The following is a 25,367-nucleotide window of genomic DNA, read 5'->3' on the forward strand; positions in this document are numbered from 1 at the left end:
TAAAAGATGAATGAACATTTACGTTCGAGTAAGTATAATGTCGGAAACCGCTCTCTTGCAGCTAATATTAGCGTTTTAGATTTAATTTAATTGGGGGCAAATACTACTGGTGGTTTTTCTGACATATTTATGTAGCCTTACTAACATTAGTAAGGCTACATAAATATGTATCATACTAAAACAGTTTTAAATTACTTCATGAATAAACCTATATTAGCTATAAGGTGGCTAATTAGCTACTTAAGCGTGGTAGTATGGAACATTTCAAGAGAAAGAAATATGACGAGCTGCTTTTGATTCAGTCAAGTGGTTCAAGTTTAATTTCTACCAAATTCTAAACTTCAGTATTTCTGTTATAGATAATAATTAAGATACCTCAAAGGGCAATATAAAGGCTTGTTTACAAATGTACACGTGAAAGGATTAACAGGTTTTACTCTCTGATACCGCTGTCAGCGCATTCATTAAATACATATAAAAAAATAGACGACCCTTTCATATCAGTGTAGGTACAAGTTATGACGTCACATACATAGTAGCAGTCAGTTGTCGTGGCCGAGTGGTTAAGGCGATGGACTAGAAATCCATTGGGGTCTCCCCGCGCAGGTTCGAATCCTGCCGACAACGAAATTTTCCATTTTATTTCTCAAGAGGAATTTAGTTAAATTTTATTTACACAAATATTACAAAAACGTAGAGCATGTACACAAACATGTAATATCTGAAGGTAAAATATATTTCTATTTATATAAAGCAATGTTGGATCTCAGCTAAATTGTTGTAGCCTACTATTTTCTATTAATAGAATGAAATAGCGCCCCCTACTGTTGTCAGAACCTAAGCGTTGGATATTTCAAGCCATTCTCTACATTAGATGACAACACTTTTTAACGTTATGACGGGTCTAATTAGTCTTATCTGTAAGACAAAACAAAATAATTATTGCCAATTTATCCAGGACTTATACCTGTCCCAGCAAATTTAACCTAAGGGCAGAAATGCATCGAAAACAAGTTTCAAAGGGTCATTTCATAGACAAAATGACATGTAATAAGAAGTCATTTGAATGGTTATATATGAGAACCCCAAATCAAAGAAATTTTGCATGTAAGAAAATAAAAAAAAGATAATAAATTTGCAATATTAGGTGTCAGAAACAAGTCTTTAGTCCTTTCTATAATTATAAAAATTTTATGAAACTATAATAGTGGGGAAACAGCCAGTAGGTGGCAGTAATGTACTAGATATGACTAAACTGACATGCAGGTCTTACTGTACCATGTGGAGGAAGGAGCAGTACCATAAATAATTTCAAATATTTATATTAGAGCTTCAATATTTGTATGTGTTGTATTGTCAAAGCAAAGTTTTTACACAGCTGCAAAGTGAAAAATTTGGTTGCAGCAATGACATGCTCGCGGTGTCACAATGAAACCAATGTTTGCGATACACACAGCATTTGCATGAAGAGTGATTAAAGAAGATAAACTATCACACCTCAGTGTTTTGACAGAGTACGATCATTTTAGGTAAGTGCAGAGTTTGATGGTTTAGGCATAATAAAATGTAACTTTTGTACTCTGTATAGCAACCAAACCTGAACACAGCCAGGCAGGGCAAGTCATCTCAGGGTGTGTCGGAGCTCATTTCGTCCACCTCTGCAGCCGGTGGGAAGTGGAGTGGAAAGTGACAACCTTTGCGTGCCAGATAAATGCATGTGCTCATGGAGGTGAAACAAGTGATCTGATAACTTTATTGCATATCATGCTCCTACGCAGATACCTCTTGTTTGCATGGGTTCATGATTGAACTTCATCCCAGTGGCAGACAGACTGCCCACTCAGGTGTTATCATCCTCAGTGGTAAACAGTAAACATGAACAGAAATAGATCCTCAGTTCCAAGACTGTAATCATTTTCTTCTATCCTTCCAGAGATTGCCATCTTTGTATCAGTTTGTGACAGAATTTGTGTCCAACAGTCTCCATTTCTGAGGACCTGCTGGTTCTCTCCTAATCCTGATATTAAACCAACCACTCTCTGATTTTGGTAATGGGGGCACCATGGGTGGCCAATCAGATCCCAGAGGATGGGGGTGGGGTGCCAGCCGCAGCCACCCCTCAGGCCCTGACCTCGGAAGCAGCCCTCATTCTGCTGTTTTCACCCTTAGCTGGAGCTACAGCTTCCCATGATGCAATCGTGAACCAATGCCTATAAACAGACATACTCAAATCAAATCCAAAACCACAATGGTATCAAAACCAAACTGCAAATATAAGAGACTAAAATAGTGATGCAAAGGGAGTGGCATAAACAGAGCACCAGTTCACACACTGATAATAGTCTTCTCAGCCCTGAACGAAATGTCTCCCCTCACTTGCAAATCTTCAAATCATCTTAAAATGTCCTTAGTGAGCGGAGCGCAAAGGGCTTTTAAAGCTGTCAACTTCTATAGCAGCACCATATGGCAAACGGCCCCGCCAGGCAGGGTTGAGAGACAAAACTCCTGGGGCTGAGCTTGTGCTTACGCTTTAAAGTAAGCATCCCAGCACTGTGAGTGGCTCATCGCTGTAAATTGTGTTAAATATAGCTTTAAATACACAGAGCAGAAGAAAAACTCTGTATTTGTGTCACAAAAAGACAAAGTGTGAATGTCTCAGCATGTACTGGCAAATGTCAAAAGATGAATGGATGCACTGGAGCAGGATGATACTTTTCAGGCCCCAGAACACAGGGAAAGATTCCAGATGAGGAGGAAGGAAGAGGACGGCAACACTGATGTAACAGGGTCTGTTGGCGAACTGTGACAAAAATGAAGTCAGAGAGGAGTCAGATTGAAGAGTGGTGGCTTAAGTGGTGATGCGAGAGCTTAAAGTCAAAATGTGAAGCAGACAGTGCAGCAGACCGTGGCTAACGCGCTGTTAAACATCTCGCTGGGCTGCGGCAGAGTGCTGCATGCAGAGCACCGCCAGCTTCTCTCCGTGAAATGGAAAGCATCAGTTTCCTCTTCACTTCCTCTTCAGGTCAACTGATGCATGCCCATCATCTGCACCTCAAGAGCAAGAAAAAATTATTAGAGTTGTTATTTAAATACAACCTGTGGGACTGACTTTAATCTGAATAGTTTAATCGATCAGCCCACTGGTAGGTCTACAAGACCTTTTACTTTCAACCAGGCCATGATGCTAATTTAAAGGAACTGCTTGCTATAAAGAAAGAAAGATCCATAACCACACTGCACTCACAACTAGAAAGTAATATTATTAAATAAAAATATACAAGATGTAAATTTGTCCTCTTGTAAAGTAAATATCAAGTTAAATATTTAATAAAAATATGCTCTTTCATCAATATTTTTGACTATGATCGGTGGTGGAGCTAGACTTTTATACATGTGAGGGATCAGACAGTGGGCAACACATTTAGAGACATAAAATACATTAATACATACATACATACATTATATTAATAATCTGGATCACCAAGTGGAGCTATTTTAAAAATACTCCCCCTAAAGTTATTGTTTACTGTCTGGTGGTGGTGGCAGACCAGATCCACTGAGGCTAAGGTCTGTCTCAGCCTGATCTGTGTTCTTCCTCTTTACAAAAATGTCAAAAATAGCCCCTTTCTCTTGTTTTTATTAATAATTAAAAAAAAAAAAAAAAAAGACAATCAGTAATAACTCCCTTCCCTTTCTTTTTTATATCTACCTATACAAGACAGGTTCCAGGTTATATTTTTCCACATTTTTATGTTTTAGCTTATTTCAAAGCCAACTAGCAGCCTTGCTAGCATTTTGTTTAAATTAAATTAGATCATGTGACTAGCTTAGTTAAGTAATGTGCTGAGGTATTCTTTGAGCATATTTATAGTTCATTTTTAACTCCAATATTCTATTCTATTCTATTCTATTCTATTCTATTCTATTTTATTCTACAGTCATTTAACAGACGCTTTTATCCAAAGCGACTTACATTTGAGAGTAAGAACAACACAAGCAAGAATTCAAACAAGATGGGACGTCATCATTAAGTGGTAGCCAGACTGCTGTGAGTCCAGTTGGACCCAGGTGCTGTCATTTAGTGCTAGAGGCAGCACATATAATTATTATTATTTTTTTTTTTGTTGTTTTGTTTTTTATAGTTTTTTGTAAGTCATTTTGTTTAAATACAAGATCATGATTTCATCAAACAATATCATCTTGGGCACACAGCTTATTCAGTACTTGGTTGAGCCAAAGAGCTGGACAAATCTTTCTAACTCATTCTATTGAGTAAAAGAGTTAAGCTAAGTGTGGAATGTGAAAATGTGGATTAACTGAGTTGATGTGTAGTCCCTAAATACACTCACTGAAAACTAAATATGACCTTATCTTAACAATAATCTAGTGCTACCATATAATTAGATTAGCACTGTTATGTAGCTTCATGCTAACATTGAATAACAGCCTTTCATAACATTAGTAGTTGTAGTTGCACAGGGAGAAAATCTCTTCCAGAAATGTGAAGCCAAATATCAAGATTTTTAAAGGACGACTAGTTAGGATACTACTTTAAAATCCCCCTCTTTGGAATGAATTACAAACTAGTGTAGTGATACTGGTGATCCATGTCTGGAAAGACATTTCTTTAGTACGCTGCCAGTGACCTGTCAATCACCTGAGATTGAACCTGGGATGTCCAATCAGATTTTAGAGACGGCCAGCGCCACCTCTTTAGCCCCGCCCCTGACTATGACTGAATTCTGTGCGTGCAAATATTAGGTCACATAACCAAACTTCAATATTTAAATAAAGCTACTTAAACACAAAGCAGAGTTTGTTCAGTTTATCCCACCATGTTCTAAAAATAATATACCAGGAAGAGGAGAAAGAAAAAAATAACAGTGTAAACCTGAATCATCATCTTCAAATAGGAAGTAGTTTTTTAAAAAATATTTCCAAGTTTAAAGTTTATTTTATAATTCTGAGTTTTAAGTCGAGGAAGGAAACAAATGACTAATTTCTGACACATACAGGCCTGTCCAGCCTGCAATATGCAACAGGGATAGGCAGCATTTAGTAGTTACACTCTTCCTTTTAAGGAACTTATTCAGATAAAAATACTCATCACCACCTGAAGCTAAGTAAGCAAATAATCTGATCAGTTCAAGTCAGGGTCCATCAATGTTAAGACCCTAAAAATGAGGTCAGCTGACAACCTAAAATAATGTGATATTTTTGTCTTCCCTGATGACATGGACCTATTCCAAAATGACAATACCAGAACTTATCTCCCTCGAACTGCCAAAAAGTGGTTCAGGAAGCATGAAACATGCTTTCTCTTCATGGACTAGCCACCACAGAATCCAGACCATAACCACCTTTGAGAATCTTTAGATATGATGGAGAAGATTTTGAACACTTTACACTTACAATTTCCCATCACCAGACCACAATCTAGGCAAAAGTAATGTCAATTCTAGAGAGAATTAATGTTTTAACATGATGATGCCATGATGTCTTTGCAGGCTCTAATAAGGATCCAGGCAGGAAGAGTATAGTGTATATAAAATAAAATAATTGAATGACTTAAATTGGGATAAGCAGCTCAAACAGTACAAAATCCCCCCACATAAACCACATCTAAGGATCACATTTTAATTCCTTTACTGGTGTGTTTTTTAAAAGCCTCTGCTGCTGGCCTCAGGTACGTTTATTCTCATAATGCTGCTGTTTCTACTTCTCTGGCCATGGCCATATTACAATGTGTAGGAATATTTCCATATAAACATGTTGAAGATCTTTAATTGTAAAAAGACATTACTTAAACATTCTCTATGGGGTGGTCACATATGAAGAATGGAATAATCTACTAATTATGGAATGTGGAAAGTAACAGTCTTGGTCCCATTGTATAAATATGTAAACACCTTTTTCATGACATCTTGTGAAACATTGTGCTATGATGAGAGGACTTGACAATAAATCCACATACATGGACATCACATTATTACTTGTCTGAGCCATAATACCTAATTCTGTGTAACTGCAACCTGAAGTATAAAATGCAAGTCACTTTAGATGGGTACAAGCAGTGCATGTATGTAACTCAGAAGATGGTCTGTAATGATGACAGGAACACGAAGGGAATATTTTGTACAGTGCCTCTCCCTCTCCTAAACTGTCACCTTTATTTCCATCCAGAGTTGCAGTGAGAAGCCTTCTCCAACACATCCCAAAGATTCTCAGAAGGGTTCTGGTCTGGACTCTGTGGTGGTTAATCCATGTATGAGGAGAGAACGGACTATGCACCCTGAACCACCCTTTCACAATTTTAGCCCGATGAATTCTGGCATTATCTTGGAAAATGCTTGTGCCATCACGGGAAAAAAACTCTTATTAATGGAATGACCTGTTCATTTACTATGTTCAGGTTTTAGCTGACCTCATTCTTTGGACACATGTTGCTGAACCTAGACCTGACCAACTGCAACAACCTTGGACCACAGTACTACCCCCACAGGTGTGTACAAAAGGTACTAGGCATGACCGCTCCATCACTTTGTGTCTCTCTTCTTACCCTGATACTATCTGGTCTCATTAGACCAGATATACTGGTTGTTGCTCCAACATCCAATCTTTATGCTCCCTTTTTATCTGAATATACTCACCAGTTTTGATATACCTGCACTGCTTTTTAATCCTGTTTCCTTGAGTTCCCTTCACATGGAAATGTTTCTATTTTCACTATAAAACACAGGACTGAGTACTACTGGTGTTTATTCCTCAATCATTCAAGCTCTTCCTCCAAGATTCTTCCCCACCATCCTTCCAGTTTTAAATACCGTGATCACTGCATCAGTTGGGGTTAACTTACTGGCTGCCAGCTGAAACATCATCCATGCTGTAATTATCCAACGGGAGGCTCTTACTGGTTGGTGACTTTGTTTTTGGACAGGCAGTGTATGTAAATCCTGGAAACATCATAATCAGAATACAGCTACCAGCCCTTCTCAATATTTCAACCAGTTAGCATTCACACAGACCACATAATTCACAACTTTTTAATAATTGCATTTTATTAATTGAAAACAAACAAAACAAACAAAAAATATTGCAAATAAAAAAAAAATAAGAGCAAAAAAACAAAAAAAAACAGTATCATTAGGTAAGACAAGGTGAGACACTTAAATAAGAAAGTTCCAATGTTGATGAGGGCAGAGGTGATGCGGGTGGATGTAGGAGGAGGGGGCGGTGAGTACTGTCAGCTGGGATGCAGATTATTTACACTGTTTTTTTTTGTCTTACCGTTGGACTGGCAGGCCCCTAAAAAAGGGTGGAAGGAGGGTGGGGCAAGGTTGGGAAAAAGGAAAGGGGTCAAAGTAGCAGGTCGGAGACACTGAAACACCAGAGAGAAAGGCACTATCCAGAGAGAACAAGAAACCAAAACACACAAAACAGGGTAAACAAACACACACTGGACCAGAACAGAAGTCTAAATGTTTGAAAAAGAAAACAACACTTTTACATCATTTGAGCTGATCTCTCAACTTTTATCATAAAAGACAATCTCTAAGTTTTCTGAGCTGTTAAATCTGTGCCAGCTGCTGATCTGCACTGGTGATTACACGATGTGATTATCTGAACTCCGCCTCCTTCGCTACGTGCAGGTGTAGCGAGGAGGAGAGCGTCTGCATGCATGCATGTCTTTAAATGTGTCTGAATATGAACGTTAACTACCTGTACACGTCCTCGTTCACCCATCTGCTTAGAAATGAATTAAAACATCACTACTTCAGCATGTCTTTTAAAAATCCCTTGCGTGGTTGTGTGGTTCAGTTCTCCGACCGTGCTTCCCTCATGTTCGTCTGTTAGATTCAGTCAGCTACATTCACTGCCCAGGGAAATATATCGGCTTTCAAAAACAAAAACAAAAATAACAAAACAGGGATCCATGAGACAGATTTCTTTTGCAGCATTTGGCTCTACTTGCTGGTCAAACATCCACTTTTTGACAGGATTAGTTTTCTTTAGAGAACTGGTATAGACAAGAGAAACCTCAAAGTGGGACTTGTGATGTCTAACATGCCGTTTTATCTCAGACTTTAGATAAAAAAAAAAAAAAAAAGTAAACAAAAAACAACAAAACCTGACCGACAATTCATCACATTCTAAAGCTACAAGGTCTTACCCAGACTAATAGAGGATTGAACATAATTTACAAAATGGAAAAACATAATTTGTGATGAGAGGCAAAACAGACAAACATACAAATATATAATATATATTCTTAAAAAATGGATTCTCTCTATACTTGATTCTTTTATACAGCCAGCGGCTGATGTACATTGCTCACGTGCCAACGGTCTTAAACGTGGAAACTTAATGTGTTGTTGATGGCATCACTTCTTTTTTTTTTTTTCTTTTTTTTTTTTAAATCAATACATTTTTTAAAAGCATTTCATCTTTTTTTATCTTTTGTTTTCCTTTAAAACAGTTAGGATTTATTGGTAGGCAATTCATTAAAGTTATTAAAATAACATGCGGCAAAGAAAGAACACAAACGAAAGGCAGAATGTTAAGAAGTTGAGAGGACAGAAGCAGCTGTGGGAGCGGTCGGATCATTTGGTTATCTTCACGGTTGGTGCGCTATGCTTTAGTTTGTCTGTTTGGATTTCCCTCAGAGACGGTTCAGTCCTCACTGAGGCGTTCAGCAGGGAGGCGAACATTCTCAGGACAAATAAAAAGTTGACTTCTGCTCAGCTGCCGCCCACACAGCGACGCCTACAACATCACTACTCCTGTTTTCCCTCTCTTTCAGCTGTTTTGCGTTCTTCCTGTTATTGTGGGATGGCCAAGAGAGGTGCAGGGGTTGGCTGAGGGGTTGGATAGGGAGGAGGAGGAAGAGGAGGAGGGTAGGCGGGGATGATGAGATCAAGAACAATGATGATGATGGTGGTGGTGATGGTTTGCCGTTTGTGGTTGTTTACACGGTCTGACTGTTTACATGTTCCGATTGACAGGCGTGACGTAGTTGCGGGGGAACATGCCCGTTTGACCGTGGCAGGCTCCTTTCCACCAGTTGGGGTCGGAGTTGTCCAGGACTTGAATGAAGTCGCCTCGTCTGAAACCCAGCTCGCCTTCCTCCTGGGGGTCGAAGTCGAAGAGCGCTTGCACGTATGTGGGATGCTGAGGGGATGAAAGATGGAGGAAAACAAAGAGACAAGATTGTAGGTTAGTAACGAAAGTAACTGGGACGGAGAGGAAAATGATCAAATATGCTGGTAGCTCTGAAATAACCAATATTCTGGCATTTAGCATGGAGGCTTACATTCACGAGCAAAAACTACATCAGAGTCTGGCATTGGGAGAAGGGGTAGTGTCTTTGACTGTAACGTTTGGGTTTACCCTTAAAATTAAGCCATTTTTTTACTATTAGTGTCTGTTTTTCTTTTTTTAATAAAAGGAAAGATGCATGTAAAACCTCAATGTTTTTAACCTCAGTCTACATACAGACATGATTTTTTTAGGACAGCCTCGGTTGTCAGATTATGAAGATAAAATGATGTAAAATTAATGTATCAGCAGATGCGTTTCCAGTCATAAGGATCATTACTTTTGTTGGTTGCTCCCAACTGGACATCAAAGATTATTTAAGCGAGCTAACTGGTTGAAAATTTGACAGGAAGCAGCTTCATCATCATTTCTGGGTGGAAACAGACGTCTCTACGCAACACAGTAGTGACAGTGATCTTTTTTATTAGAAAACTGATGAATAATGGTGTTATCATGGATCACTCATTGTGTTTATCATTTAGTCATATAGTAAAATTCCTGGAAGGGATGTAAATGCCTGGAAAAATTCTGTAGCTCACCTTAAGGGTAAGTTGTCGATTGCAATTTACCCCACTGAGTTACACTGTTCCTGAGAAATTGTCGACACTATAAGCGATAGTGCTTGGGAGCGCCGGCGATCTAATGGTGCTTTAAGGATTTTTTAAAATTATTCTTATTTTTAGAAAACGAGAAAAAATAAAACATGAACAAACTCAGCCTACAACAGAAGAACAGTGATGCACTGTAAACTCTTTTGTGATATAAAAGGTCTTTTTCTGCAACACGCTACCTCGCTGTTCCCTCCCACTATCGTCCACAAACACACAAAGACACATCCACTCTCAATCAGCTCTTCCAACCTCCGTCTTACCTACAAAATCTCCTCCCTTTCATTTCTACAGTTTCACCACAGCTAACATTTCATTCTTCTCTGTCCTCCTACGATGCTCAGCTACGAAGGCTTAGGTGAAATTAAAAAAGCGTGACAGGTTTTTATTAAATGCACTCTATCTTGAGTGACAAGCTGCTAAGCACGGCCTGGCTGGTTCATCTTAAACTGCAGCATAAATGCAGGCACGCTGACTCAGAACTGAATCACAGGTGTCTGGATGGTAGAAGGTAATCATCATTTGCCAGTCAGTCAGAATAAATAGCTTTCATTTGCCACAGTATAAACAAGCTGAAAGTCTACGGGGCTTGAAGTGAGTTGCCTCCATAACTCTCTCAACCTTAAAAATAATATAAGTTGTACATGGAGGTAAAACATGCAATTTGGTTTAAACTATCTTTACAAAAGAAAAGCAGGCTTAAATATATATTTTAAAATGTAAAAATAGAATGAACACAAATGAAACATCAGAAAACAAGGCTGTGGGTTCACATTCACTTTCAACCAACTGCACTTATATTTGCAGTTGGTTTGCTTTTTCCTATAAGAGCTGTATAAACCTGAGCAAGCTGCTTGCTGCTCTGCTTTTGTGGCTTGTGGTATGTACTGCACAGACTCTGGATGACCCTTCTTTAATATGAAGCATACAACCTTTCTATGTTCAGGTAAATACTCTGCAGAGTCTTCATGCGTCACTTAATTTATTTTATTCATCTTCCAAGCACCAACTATTTATTCAGTAACAGCAGTGAGTGTAATCATGTGACCTTTGATTGTGGCTGGTTAAAAGGTCAATCAGAAACCATAAAATACAAAACTGTTCTAGTCTTGTGCTTTTTCCCTCTTTGATGATGATCAAGTTGTTTCTTGCTGTAAGATATTAATAGGTTCTTATGATCAGGCTCATGAGTAAACCTTTTTTTTCAGGCGGTTCTGCAGAAACTGTTTCTGCAACGTGCATGCATGTGGTTACCGTGAAAACTGAAGCCCTCCTACAGTATAAGCTGCAAGAGATGTTTGAGTAGGGGGAGGGCAAACATTTAAAAGCACATGTTCCAAGTTTTTAAAGGACATCATGACATGGACGTTCAAATCTACAACATTTAAAACATGAATCCATCCAGAGGAGGGAAATATTTTGCTGATATTTTTTGTTTCTCTGTCACTGTGAAGAGGAATGTGTGAAATCTAGAGTGATGCCTTACCTGGGCGACCTGCTCTATATCTCGCAGAAAGATTTGCTGATTACGAGAGACTGAGGTGGTGCGGTGATAGTCCACCAACTCATTGAGGGAGTTAAACTTCACAACCCATAGGAAATACTTTCCAGCTCCATCGCGAAGAACCTTGAAGTGCTGGACATCATTTCCAAATCTGAAGATTTAGGAGAGAAAAGCCAAGCTATCAGTAGGAAATCTTTTGCAATCATTAGCATGAAAAGGACTGATTCTCCTAAAGTAGTAGGAGACTTTTGTCTCTTGACAGCCGATAAGTTTTAGTCAAATGAATCAGCAGCGACAGACTGGTGTTTTATAGAAGCTTACTAAGTGGAAGCAGGACAGTCCAGGCCATAATTAAGATTAATATCTTTTCATCGACTTTACATGTACCCTGTAATCTTTTATACCAAAAGAAAGGACAAAGATAGATAGGAGGAAATGACCCTTGTATGTGTCTGCAAAAATCAAGAACTTAAACAGTGATATTTAATTAAAAGTGGAAAATGTTGATTACAAGAGGGTATCCCTGAAACACCACCAGAAAAAAAGGGAAATGACTGTGCTGATGACTCAAACATACCAAGTATGAAGACATATTAACATAATCAGTTATGAGGAAACTGTGCACTGGTAACATGAATGATAATATCAAACTATATTCACAGGAAACTGAGTGACTAACATTTTCCCCATTTGTAGTATTTGAAAGGTGCTACTTACTTCACGGAGAGGGAGAAGTCCCCCGGTGCACTCTCACTCTCTCTGATGAGGAAAGCCCCATCGTGCCTCTGTTTGTTTAGCATCTCCTCTGCTTTGGCGCGAGGAATCTTCCCAAAGAACCACCTGTGGAAACGCACACAACAAACAGATTTACATGCGAGTTGACTACGGTGACCAAAAGTCAACAAAAAGTACTTTCATACAAACACGCAGAAGCATTAGTTCTGCTTTACTGCAGCTCTTAAGGACTGAGGGAGGAAATCAAAAGGAAGACACATTGAGAGGTTAAAAACTTCCCACAAACATCACATCCTGCTGGCCAACAGGTGCAAAGTGGGTAGATGAAAGATGATAACCTCTGATGAGGAACGAAGACAGTCACTGAGCTAAATTTACTAAAACTCGTTTATGCTGATAAGTCCTTGGGCAATACAGTTTAAGCCTTCATCCAACAATAGACGTATAAGCAAGTTAAAACTATAAAGGTGCTAGAAACTATTAAAAAACTCTGACTGACTGATCATGTGTGAGTGGCTATGCCATGTACCCACAAACAGGGAAGTAGATTAGTCATCATCACCCAATTTTAGCGACATACCAGTAATAAAAAACCAATATATGCTTTGCTACGTTGGTTTTTGTTGTCACCCTGGGGAAAAACTATTTACTTTTTAATTTTTCCACAAGTTTCAAAAGCTGAGAAGCAGTAGATATAACAGATTAATGTGGGCAAGCTCTCCAGCTCTCCAAAGTGGCATCGATTTATTTTTCGTTGCTACTAAATCACTGTGACAAACCCTTGATGGAGGAAATGAGTGAAAGACAAAGCAAGTGGGAGCTTTTTACTTGTGTAAATAATTCAAAAAGTACAATCAGCCAAAAGATTGCATCTTGACTCTTGACACATGTGTGGGGATCAATAATGAAATGGCTGACCCTTGATTCACTTCGTATTAGTGCTTGGCAGGACAGCGAGTCTGCACAGCCCGTCTCTTTCCCTGTTTGATAAAAGTGATAGCAGAGCAATTAATGGAGGCAGAGTAACAAGAGAACAGCTGGCGCTGCTATCAGTAACAGACACATGCATGGACAGTGCTGCCAGTGCTCTACAGCCTGTGTGTTTTTCTACAGCTTCTTTTAAATTGTTACATGAACATAAATATTCATTGTTAGACTGGGTGGGGTGGGGGCGGCAGGGATCTGTGTACAAACAAATGACTGATCTGGTGCTGAGCCATACTCCGTTGTGATGACATGCTATGTAAGCCTAGCTGTGTGTGCATGTCTGCTGAGATGTAGTGGTGCCTGGTACTCTGGTGGCACATTGTTGAAACAGAAAAACAGTTTAAAAATTTAAATCACTGTATCTGGTAAGTTCAGAGGTTTACACATTTTACATTAATGATTTCACCCAAATCAGTTCTGACAGGTTGGATCATATCTGGGATCTATGCTGAGAGGTAGTTAAGTCGCTAGCTATTTTATAATCAAGGCTATAAATGATAAAATGGTAAACGGACAGTACTTAAAGCACTTTTCAAGTCATATGTTCACCACTCAAAGAACTTTAACACTACATGTCACATTCACCCAATCACACACACTCATACAGCATGTCTGTTGGTTTATACTAGGAATGCACCAATCCACTTTTTTCACTTCCAAAACCAATACCAGTATCGGATCGGTGCAAGTTTATACAAGGGGTCGCCAACTCCGGTCCTCAAGAGCCAAGAGCTACTATCCGGCAGGTTTTAGAGGTTTTCCAAATACTTTTTCTGCAGGGTCCCCTTTTCATTGACAACAATGTCAAGCCCCCCCATCCCACTACCACATGCAACCAGATGCTTACAAAGAAACAAATGAAGAAATGTGCCACAAAATAGTCTTTAGTTTATTGGCTGCGACTTTCTTAACTATAGTTAAAACCATGTCAGTGGCAGAAGGAATCATCATTTCCTCTACTACAGTGTAGTTTTAAGCCAGAAAACTCTGCAACCTACTTCAGGTGAGTTGAGCTTTCGAAGAGACGGATGCTGCTTTAGTTAAAAGAAAACACTACTATATATGACAGATTATTTCTAAAGTAATCAACAGGCTTTTCTTTGTGTTCAGGATGAGAAGTCTCCAAGTGGTGTTATAACTTGTTTGGCTTCATACTGTCAGATGCTGATATTTTGAGACATACAACACACTGTGGTCTCTCTTCATTACCCACCATTGACCATTACCCTTACCGGTCAAGCCTAGGGCAAGACATACCCCATGGTGCACTATAATTTTGTTATTGCAACAAACTTCTTCATAGCTCAGTAGGACTGATGTTTACTGATGTTTTCATCATTGCACTGATGTTTACTGATGCCCTAGCTATGCACTTTATGGTCTTTTTTCATTCCACTCATTTACTTATATGGTTAATTCGTATCTTCTATATATCCATATTCACCCGTGTAATACCACCTCACCACTGTACATCAAACTGGGTGAGACTGTGTATATAAATACTGTTTCTTTCTTTTTCTTTTCGGTTATTATTATTTACCATTTTTTTTTAATTTTTTCTATTGTTTAATGTATCTTTTACTTTGTGATTGAGCTGCTGTAACTGAAATCTCCCCACCGTGGGATTTAGAGCTGCAACTAATGACTATTCTGATGGTCGATTAGTCACCGACTATTAAAACGACTAGTCGACCAATCGGATTATGTATCTCATGATTATTATAAATGGATCTTATTTCACTTTCAGCTTTTAAATTTTGCATAAGGTTGTTAAGTCCGACGTGCCTCCTCTTTAAATGTTCGAGCATTGCAGACGTACTTCCGTGGTACACAAGGTCCGCTTTACAAATCTCACAAGTATTTAATTTATTTTTTAAGTTTAACGTTAAGTTATCCCAGACTTTTAACGTTCTCCGCCGCTGTTTTCTTTCCTAGTCCGTCACCACATTTTTCCCCTGGCGGACTTCACTGCGCATGTGCAACTCTCAGCAGAGATAGGATTAGAAGACGATGTCTCACTCTGTATTTTTTTCCCCTCTCTGCGCATGTGCATTGTGCAACTCTCAGCAAAGATAGGATTAGAAGACGATGTCTCACTCGGTAGTTTTTTTTTTTTTTTTGTTTGTTTTTTTGGCCGACAATAGTTGACGGCTAAATTCGTTGTCGACTATTTTTTTTATTGTCGACTATTGTCGACAACGTCGACTAATCGTTGCAGCCCTAGTGGGATCAATAAAGGATCTTATCTTATCATACTTTTTTTGGTGTAGCTGAACTGCATTGTTTGCACATTGGTACTTTCACAACTTTTTCCATGTTTTGCTAGCAGTGCAATATCTGAACTCACATTATCTTCCAAACTGTCAATGTAGTTTACAAAAAGTCCCCAACAAGTCTGTAATATGGGAGTAGTTTGGCTTCAGTAAAAATGATGAAGACCAGATTAACACATCTTGTTGACTTTGTTGTTAATTGCTGAATGCCAAAACAAGAAACAAGCCTGATTTGATTATTCACCTAAAAAGGAATTGCCCCATCACAGAAAGCAAAAAAATCTGGCTGATGAGACTTGTTATAGCAGCTCTTGTAGTGCCAGTGCCAAATTATTGGTAATTCATGATCACGTTCAAGATCGATCATTGTAAAAAATACCACTGTGATAATATTTTATGTCCAAACAGCAGGTTTACAAAGTGTTCCAATTAAATTAAATCCAACAGTGTTTCTGCAAAACAATGCTGATATGTGAACAGGTCCACAGTTAGAAACTCAAGCGTTAATTAGTCCAACGAGGGACACGTATGATCTCAGATTACTAAAAAAAGGTTATAAGTATGGACCTTAAATGCTTCTGTGATACAAATGATAGAGTCCAAACTAAATTTAATCGCCCATATTTGTAATAAAAGGCTGCAAAACATTTAAGTGCCAATGTAACACCGGTACGAATGATACAAAGAAAAAAAACCCTAAAAGATAAGTCTAAAACAAGAACATTCACACTTCATTCGATCTATCAATCGATCAGTAACTAAACAGATAGATAAAGAAAGCCCCGAAGCTGCACGTGATTGCAGCACAGCAATGTTGCAGCGAGGTCAATATTCAATTAGGTGTAAGAGGTTTGGAGCGCTTTAATAAAGAGAGAGCTAATCTGGCACCGAGTTTGGGTCCAAAGGGAATGTTCTCCAAGGATCCTGCCAAGATTCATTCAAAGATGTTCGAAACACAAACAGTCCGACACACACAATGAACTCTTTGGCCACATATGCTTTTCTTTTTATTTATGACGACTGCCTAAAGTGCCTTGTATTCCTTTGAAGCATCACTGGAAATTAATGCCTCACAAAAAAACACACACACACACAGAGTAAAAAAAAAAAAAAAAAAAACCTAGCTGGACGCCCTATATGTTTGATTTACAGGCTGTCCATACTGACTACAATCCCTCTGTTTTTACAACCTGTTCAAATCATGCCCATCCAGACATTCTACGTGGTATGAACATTCTGGTCCCTGATGAGGTTGAACTTGGTAAAGAGTTTAAATAATCATGACAGTGATTGCACTGGTTGTCTTTGCGAGTGTGAAGTATAAAAGCAAGTGTACTTCTAGCCCTAGACTTTACATTTAGCATAGACATAGTTCTGAAAAAAGAAGCCAGAAATTCAAACTGTCTAAGATTTATATTATATCTGATGGCCAACAGGGGAGACTTTGGGTTTCAACAAAAAGTCAGACTTTATACATGTCTATGAGAAACCTGCAGCTCTGCAGTAGTTGCAGCTGTTGCCAAACATTTTAATGAGGGTGCTGCGCTTGGGGCAACAAAAGTAATGACACTTTGTTTGTAGACAAGAAGAACTTTGTTTGAAGGTTTTAACCTGCTGACAAAACAGGTTTCAGCTCACTCTCAGACCTGCTGTGTGGGTATGACATGATAGAAACCCTGTAGACTGTATGCTACAGTTTAAGGCCTGCTGGTGGGGCAATAGTGGTAATCACTGGACTGGTTCTGGATACATTACAGCTTTGAGCCCTGAGGGTAAGAACCCCACTTTAAGCAGCCTCATTCATTAATATCGTCTAACCAATCTTCTTAAAACTTGTTCTCAAGTTGTACTTTATAAGTTTCCTACAAAAACCCACCGATGATCAGTGGTGTTATTAACTAGGTGACCAGGGCATAACCTTTACTTCCTAATAAAACTAATGATTATTATAAAAACCCACAGTTTGACCACATTCAGCAGGTGACTTGAACATTTATGGAGTGATGTTTCTTGTGGTTAAGAGAATGATTCTGGTGTCTTACACTGGTGTTAAGCAGTCAGCAACAGAATTAAACCCCAACTCGACAGCGATTTATTCTTGAATTAATGAAAAGTAGTTTAATTTTCCCATGAGGGAAATTATAATATTAAGATACCAACTGTAAGATCTTGCTATTTATTTTAGAATAACAAAAAGCTTTGTCAATTATGCAGTTATTTTTAATATATGACTGCAATTTATTGTATTTTAATGAACTGAACAGCAGGAAACAACACAAATGCTGACTTTGTTCAAACATGAAATGTTCATAAAAGTACTTCTGAGTATTCGTAGGTCAAGATGCAAAGATTTTGGTTAATACTATAATCTTCATAAGTAAGACCAGGGCTCCAGACTGCGACTAAATGGTCGCATTTTGTGACTAAAATGTGAGACAGTCCGAGTGAATTTTTCATCTACTCGTGCAAGGGCGACCAATACATTTCCCAGCCTTTTCTTGTAGTAGTTATAACTGAATTTATTTTGTCGCTAACAAACTTCTGCTCCCCTCTTCAGCCCAGTAGTTTATAATAATGCACAAATTAGCTGCTGGTTTGCCGACTCAAACTAATTTTGAGAAAAGGAGACGAACACCAACGAAGAAGACAGCAAATGTTGTCTTTGTCGCTATATTAAGCGAGTTTTCAGACCCCTCTAGTGACTTTTTAAAAGAAAGCAACTAGCGACAAATCTAGTGACTTTTTCTGGTATTACTGGAGACTTTTGGAGACTGACGTGAATGAACGTAGTTTACTCTTCCTAATGAGGAGCGGGTGCTGTGCAGCTCCCAGCTGCATTCAGAGCAGACGACGTTCACCTCTGTTTCATGGCCAGGCTGAAAATGAAACGTACAAGTCTGCTGCTGGAGGATCCTGCGCTAGCTTACCGTCAGAGTAATGTCTGTTAATGAAGAGTGTGGACAAAATATTTTAAAAGTTAAGTGGTGTTAAAATTAATTAATAAAAAAAAAAAAAAAAACACTTAAAAAAACCGAACTACAAAATAAAGAAAATATTGACAGAATTTTTATTTCATTTATTTTTGCTGTTCTAAACATTCTTAGGTTGTCTTTTTATCAATGTTTGCCTTTTCCACGATATCCCTCTTTATGGCAGCATCCGTTACAACTATATGTACTAGGCTGATCATGCTAATTAGTGACTTTTAGGACAGCCAATAGCTACTTTTCTTACTGAGGAGTTGGGAACAGTGGCTGGAGAGGAGCATCAGTCCCTGAAGCTGTTTAATGTCGGGAACTACATGTACAAGTCATACCATGCCTTATGAGAGAAGATGGAGACAAATCATCAAATCTGATTTGATAAGTTCCATGTCTACTTGTTTTGTATTCGTGCACAAAACTGATGCACAAAAAAAATGTGAATTGCAAACATTGTAATTTCTGAATTAATTAAGTATTTAACGCTAATACAGTTAAAATGAGAGGAAATTGTCAGTGTGCGCCCCTAAATTTTCTGCTTGCGCTCCTAAAAATTTAAGTTATGGGTCACTGTGCTCCTCATAAAAAAGTTAGTCTGGAGCCCTGAGGACTATAGAAAAAAATTTGTTAATGAGAACAGTTGGTAAATTAGGCCCCCTGTCTGCACACTTTTATAATGGAAAAAACCATTTCAAGATGGCCACAGCCAAAATGCTCAGCTTCAACTGCAGATAACAGATGTCATGTCCATCTTTTTTTATGCTGTTCAAGTAAACTTAATCACACACAACCAGCTCTGAGAGGTAAACCGTATAGTGACTGTTCAAGTACAGTAGCTTAGTGAAGCGTGTGTCAGCATGAGAAATTTTACAATCCAAACTAATTCTCTGATAAAGTCAAAGTAAAAAAATAAAAATAAAAAAAGAAAGATCCGCCTAACATGACTTATGGTTTGACACAAATAGGACCCTTCTACAAATACGTGACAGATTTGTATAATACTTACGGATGGGCTTTCATCTCTATGTAATTCTTGGGGATGAATCCATCTTTTCCATTTAGTTCTGCTTTGTACCAGTTCTGATCACACTCTTCATTTAATACCTAAAAGCAGAAAAAGAAAAATTGAGAAGAGTGTTAGTGAGGCAGGTGCTTCACACGTCAACATGCAAATGTCAAATGCTAGGTTTGCATGTTTGTCAAATGCAACGTTAAGTTTACTTAACTACAAAACAATCAGTGTGAGCACAGTGAAAATGGGAAACGGGTTGGCAAGAATAAGCCTTCATGAAGGAAATTCTCTAGAAAATAGACCAGAGAAAATAGAGCTGAATTTACCAAAACACCACAGAGACACAAACATCTGTGAGCGTATTGAAATATAACTGTGGAAAAGACGTTCTGTTTTAAGGTCAATCTACGTACCAGTTACAAAATGTACCATGTAAAAAAAGATGGGACATGCTGACCTGATATAAAAATGTGTAAGGCTTGTTCTCTTAATGTTATAATTTTCCTCAGTAGAAATGTAAACATCCTCTCAAATTAATCCCACATCGCACCATGTATCATTTGTGACTTTTGACTTGTATCTTTTAAAATCAAGAAAAACTGTCAATTTTCTTCATCAAATGCCCTCATTTCCTAGAAAGCTATATACCAGCACTAAGACATGCAGCCTTTTTTTGGGATAACACAACAAAACAAACAATTCATTTGATAATATTAACCTAAAATGGCCCAACCAGCAGAGTATAAAGTCTGATAAGAAGATAAGAAAAAGAGGATGTTTGGATCTCTACAGAGCTTTGTTGTCATTTACTGTTACACAAGTTTCTCTCCTCCGCATTGCTCCATATTTTACCAGTTATTTGTTTCAACATGGTGTTCCCCAAACAGTACAGCAAAAGGGAGACAGGTGGCAGAGCGGGCATTACTAATCTCAGGGTTGGCAGTTTGATCACTGGCCTCTCCATGTGCTAAAGTATCCTTGAGAAAGAGAGAGAGCCTCAAGTTGCCCCCAATGCAAGGCCAATCCTTTGCATTTCAGCTCAGCAACTGCCGATGTGTGTGTGTGAAGTGTGTTTGTCTAAATGAGTGAATTGGAAACATATTGCAAAGCACCTCGGAAAATGGCTTAGGTTAAAAGGACCAACATTAGTACAGAGCAGTTATCATTTTTCTCCCCCCTTCTCTCCTCTTAAATCCATAATCTACCATTTGCCAATCCCAGGACAGCTGTCAATCGTTCCCTGTGCAGTGCGAGTGACTAAGGTCCATTTGCTCCAGTGAGCCTGCAGAATGCCAGCTGTCCCTGGTCTCCCCCAGCTGCTAACTCTGCATAAGACCAGCATTACTGGATGAAAGGAGTGGCCTTGGACTAAAATCAAAAGCAGGAGTGAGAATGTGCATGAGCCTGTAAGTGCGTGTGTGATAGAGAAGATTTAAAAAAAAAAAAAAAAAAATAACAACAAAAAAAAAAGGTAAGAGCTGCAAAGTACTGAATGCATTTAGAGGACTTACTTTGATCATTGTGGCACATTTTAGGGCAAAACTCAGGCAAAAGGTCGAAACCTGTATGCCGTTTGTTGACACAAACAGAACAATTCTGCAGTGCTTTGTAGTTTTTTACTGCCTTTATGTAGTTCAAAGCCAAGAAAGTGGCTTTGTGAACACTACTCTCATGTGTAGGTTTGCTCACTACACTGTTGCATATCCACACTTGTAGATGTACCAAATATGAGCAGTATCAGCAAAAGATATTCTAGTGCAGGAGGTTAAGTTCCATTGTTACGGAAACCTACGATAAATTAATATTTGGCACAGTCACAATCCAGCAGGTAGATCAGATCAGCTGAGAGGATAGCTCCCCGAGTTTACAGCAAATTAAAACTTAAAAAGTCCAAAAGTTTACGACACTTCCAGTGGACAAGATAGTAGTTCTAACAGGTGTATAGCACTGCCAAAAATGTAGGGGAAATCAAAGCCATTTAGTGATCAGATTTTACCAAGGGTATCCACAGGCTCTATGTGTCCAGCCAGTCAAAGAATTACTAGGAAGTTAAGACTAAATGGAAGTGTAAACATGTCAAAAAAATATTGCAAAAATGTTCTGGCCGTTGGCCAGAAGAGAAACCCTCTGCACCGTGCAGAAACAACTTTGCGCTACCATTTAACAGTTACCTGTCAGGAGCTGGTCAAATAGACCATCCTTACTTTCTGCTAAAGACACAAGTGTTCCATAATTCATACATTTGTGACAGATCAAGTTTTCTGTTTAATCAAATCCTGCCTGTGTTCTTGACTCAGAGGAAAGCTTATTTGTAGACACAAACACAATGCCCTGAGCGCACAGTCATGAGCAACATGTGATGGTGCGAGTGACTGATTTGCTTGATCTATGTATGCTAGAGTAAAACTAATCCAAGGAATGAGGCTTATCATACAGTGTCTTGGCTCTGAGGCTCTTCTGACAGTCCTGAGAGCGAGGAAGAGGTGGTTCGCAATGGTAGCGTATACGCAAAAACATGTTCTAAAACAAAACAGAAACACTGTAGGAGTATAAAACGTATTCTTGGACAGTACTGTAGGTCAAAGAGTTGGAAACAGTTGGCAAGACAATGACTCATCCACACACACTAGGTTCAAAGCAACTTTGTTGGCATGCAGTTATTCTGCTGAAGCCACCATGAAACTGGATAATCTCAAGTGCTGCTACTTGGCTGACACAAGACTTCAGGGGAAAAACAACCTTTTTGAACTACAATTATTGTTGTATGTAAACTTGGCCTGCATAATGTATCACTTGTGAACATAATATCCATTTTGCTTGATGTATAATGTCAAAAAATGTAAATGAATACAAAAGCATTGTGCTAGAAGTTTTGGGAACATGAAACAAGAAAATAATCTAATCTGTCATAACTAATCAAAAAGAAAAGTCTGTGATAGAATTTATTTTGACTTAAATGGTATGTAATATACAGTAATAATAAAAAAAAACTCTCCAATTTTCTCTTTTTTTAAAAAAAAAATCATTGTTTATACAAGTAGTCCCTTTGAGACCATGTAATCTTTTTTTACAAGAGAGACTTGTTAACCTAACATTCCTGTAAGCCACATTGCCAGTATCCAGTCCAGCAAACAAGACAGGGAGGGAATGTTAGGAAATGACAGAAGCAGCTTCTTTGACCTTTCTGGTCAAATTAATTTAATCACTGAAACATAGAATTTTTCATGTGTGAGAAAATATATGTCTGATAAACCAGAAATATGCACCATATCACTGTGAATAAGGAGCTGAGCTGCCTGCCAGCCAAATACTACCACAAGCCATCAGGCCTTGTGAACTAGAACAACCTCAAATAATTACCAAGTGTTTGTCTGAAGCTAATATTAGACCACAGTGTGTTCTGCAACATACTCTATGTACCTAAAAATTGGACAATATCGATGGCTAAGATGTTTGTGAAGCAGGCCTTTGATCATACAAGTGGTACAAAACACCTCTGGCCATGTCTGCTACAAATACCTGATGTGCAGTTAGTCATTACATACAAGTACCAACTTTTTTTGGTTGCAAATATTTTAAGAGTGGTGAATTTCTTCTTTTCTTTCAAGGACAAGTTTACACAGGAAGGACCGAAGTAAATAATGAAAACAGACAGCTGGGTTTTATTTAGCAATTTTAGCAACAATTATACTAACAATGACAATTATTATTCACTTTTTATCACTGCAAAAGCACTAACAGTTAGGCCTGTCACGATAACCAATTTAGCTGTACGATAAATTTTCTCAGAAATTATCGCGATAAACGATAATATTGCGCAAAGCGCTAATGTGTCATTTTGAGACCATTCTCAACTAATATAATAATAATAATGCAAGTACACATTTTCAAAGATCAATAAACTAAATAAATAAAAGCGCCTTTTTCACATAAGCCGGGACGCCGGCCCAAAAGTAATGCAGCCCACTGGGAATCCTCCCAAACCTCTCGATTAGCCGGCATTGCTCTTAATGTGTATTTTGTCAAATACGCTAGTGTTAACCATTCCCGCTTCTTATCCGCCGATAGTAGTCGGAGGACACGGGGGAGATCCGTCCTCTCCAGGGCCGAAGTGGAGTTGGCTTCGGGGTTAACTCCCAATTACTCTCTTCTCTCGCCGCTCACGGCGTGGAGCACCATAAAAAAAAGGAAACAGCGGTTGTGCTGAGAAACGGCTTTATTATAACGCACCGTTATTGTTTTTCCTGACTGTTCTGCCTAACCGCTCCGTCTCTTCTCTTCACACCTTTTCTTCTTCTGCTACTCTCGTTCCTCATAAGCTCTTCTTCTCCTCCCTCTGCGCTCACGCTCACTCTCACGCGCACTGAGCTGCTGGATCGCACACACAAAGTTAGACACATCGCACAACACTAGTATATAGGCTGACTCTATTTGCGTAATGTGCCTGCGGATTACAGGGGTTATTACGGTAGACCAGGAAGTGGGGGCTTTGTACTGACGTCGTAAGCTAGATGTGTGTGTTCTGCTTACATGTGGGGAGCAGCGAAATGATAAAAGAGGAGGTGCTTGCATCTATTATTTCTCCATTCGACTTATTTACATATTTCAGCATGAGAATCGGAGGTTTAGCGCGAGAGCGTGAGAAGCCACTTAAATGCGCAAGTCTCACGGCCATTGCGTGTTGGCAGCCCTGCAAAACAAATGCGGCTTACCGGCTCGTGCTGCAACATGCTGCAGTCAAGTATGACACCAGAGAGATCACTCCGCAACAAACCAGAGCGTTGAGTCGAAATACGCCATAGTGAAACCTATTGTCATACACAGTTTATGGTAAAGGGAGGACTAATAAAAATTATCGCGGCCGGCAAACTTATCGTGCTCTTATTTTCTTATCGTTCAATTAATTGACTTATTGCTTATCGCGACAGGCCTACTAACAGTAACTGGGGCTATTTCTTAGTTCTGAGTAAAACTCCTGCTACCTGTCAAGTGCCAGTAATGTTGCTATTCTAAGCAAAGTATTTCCAGTCTTTGCACAAAGCTTAAAATTTACTGTAAATACAAAGAGCTCTTAGTGCTTCTGTCCAACTGCAAACCTAAAAGCAAAAAGAGCACTTCCCTTACATGTTATATAAAAGATGTACCCATGCTTTGGACTTAGAAGCTAAGCAAAATCAATGTGTTCTTAAACCTGCATTCTTCCCAAAAGTCGTAATGATGATTGCATAGTCTCATTTAGAATTAAAGAAAAAAAAAAAACCCAAAATGCTTACTAAAATGTTTTCTACCGATTTCCTTATGAGTCTCTGAAATAGCCTTCATAACTGCCACAACAGCTGCCTTTGAAGAAAAACAGAAGAAAAACAGAAATAATATATTTGCTTGGTTGGCAATTTTTAAACTGCGGAGAGTAGACAACCGCATCATTTTGTCTGACTAAGCTTTGTGTTCCAGGCAGAGCCAGCATTGTACTACTGCATTTCTGTGGATGACACACATTCCCTCCCTCTGTTCAGATTTTTTTTTGTCTTTTTTAATCTGGTTAAACCACAATAGTTGTAGGAGTTTCTATTTGAGAGGCAAAGGTCCAGGCCAGGGATTATCTCCTCCACAGCTGCCACTGTCATCTTCCTCCTCCCCCTATCTGTCCTCTCTTCATCACACACACACACACACACACACGCTCTAAAAATAATATTGCACTTCCACCCACAAACTCATATATGACAGCAAATATGAAAAATAGTCACATTAAATGCAAGCGTGCAACTATCCTTTTAGACTAGTCTTCTAAAATGATGGAATTACGCAATTTCTTCTTTTGTCCTGACATCGAACGCAAAGCCTGTGTAGCTTCTATTGTTGAGCTTATCCTACAATTTCAACTCATGTTCATCGTTTACAAAGCAACAGACGAAGCAGATTATTGCTTTTGCTTTGATTTAGACAAAA

General features: G+C 38.7%; 1 protein-coding gene and 1 non-coding gene across 2 annotated transcripts in view; one reads left to right on the forward strand and one right to left on the reverse strand.

Annotated features, from left to right (window-relative positions):
* Positions 1-545: 545 nt before the first annotated feature.
* On the forward strand, positions 546-627 carry trnas-aga. Its single transcript has one exon. It is a non-coding gene; the product is annotated as a tRNA-Ser (tRNA).
* A 6,410-nt stretch (positions 628-7,037) lies between these two features.
* The window catches only part of grb2b (growth factor receptor-bound protein 2b), a 34,910-nt gene continuing 16,580 nt past the window's right edge, over positions 7,038-25,367 (reverse strand). Inside the window, exons 3-6 of the mRNA XM_041969649.1 lie at positions 19,410-19,507; positions 12,145-12,267; positions 11,410-11,578; positions 7,038-9,168 (exon numbers count right to left, since the gene is read on the reverse strand). Of these exons, the coding sequence (XP_041825583.1) occupies positions 8,983-9,168; positions 11,410-11,578; positions 12,145-12,267; positions 19,410-19,507 (576 nt within the window). The 3' untranslated portion in view covers positions 7,038-8,982. The remainder of the gene's footprint in view (positions 9,169-11,409; positions 11,579-12,144; positions 12,268-19,409; positions 19,508-25,367) is intronic.

Source organism: Melanotaenia boesemani, chromosome 2, assembly GCF_017639745.1.
Source record: "Melanotaenia boesemani isolate fMelBoe1 chromosome 2, fMelBoe1.pri, whole genome shotgun sequence".
Taxonomy (NCBI): domain Eukaryota; kingdom Metazoa; phylum Chordata; class Actinopteri; order Atheriniformes; family Melanotaeniidae; genus Melanotaenia; species Melanotaenia boesemani.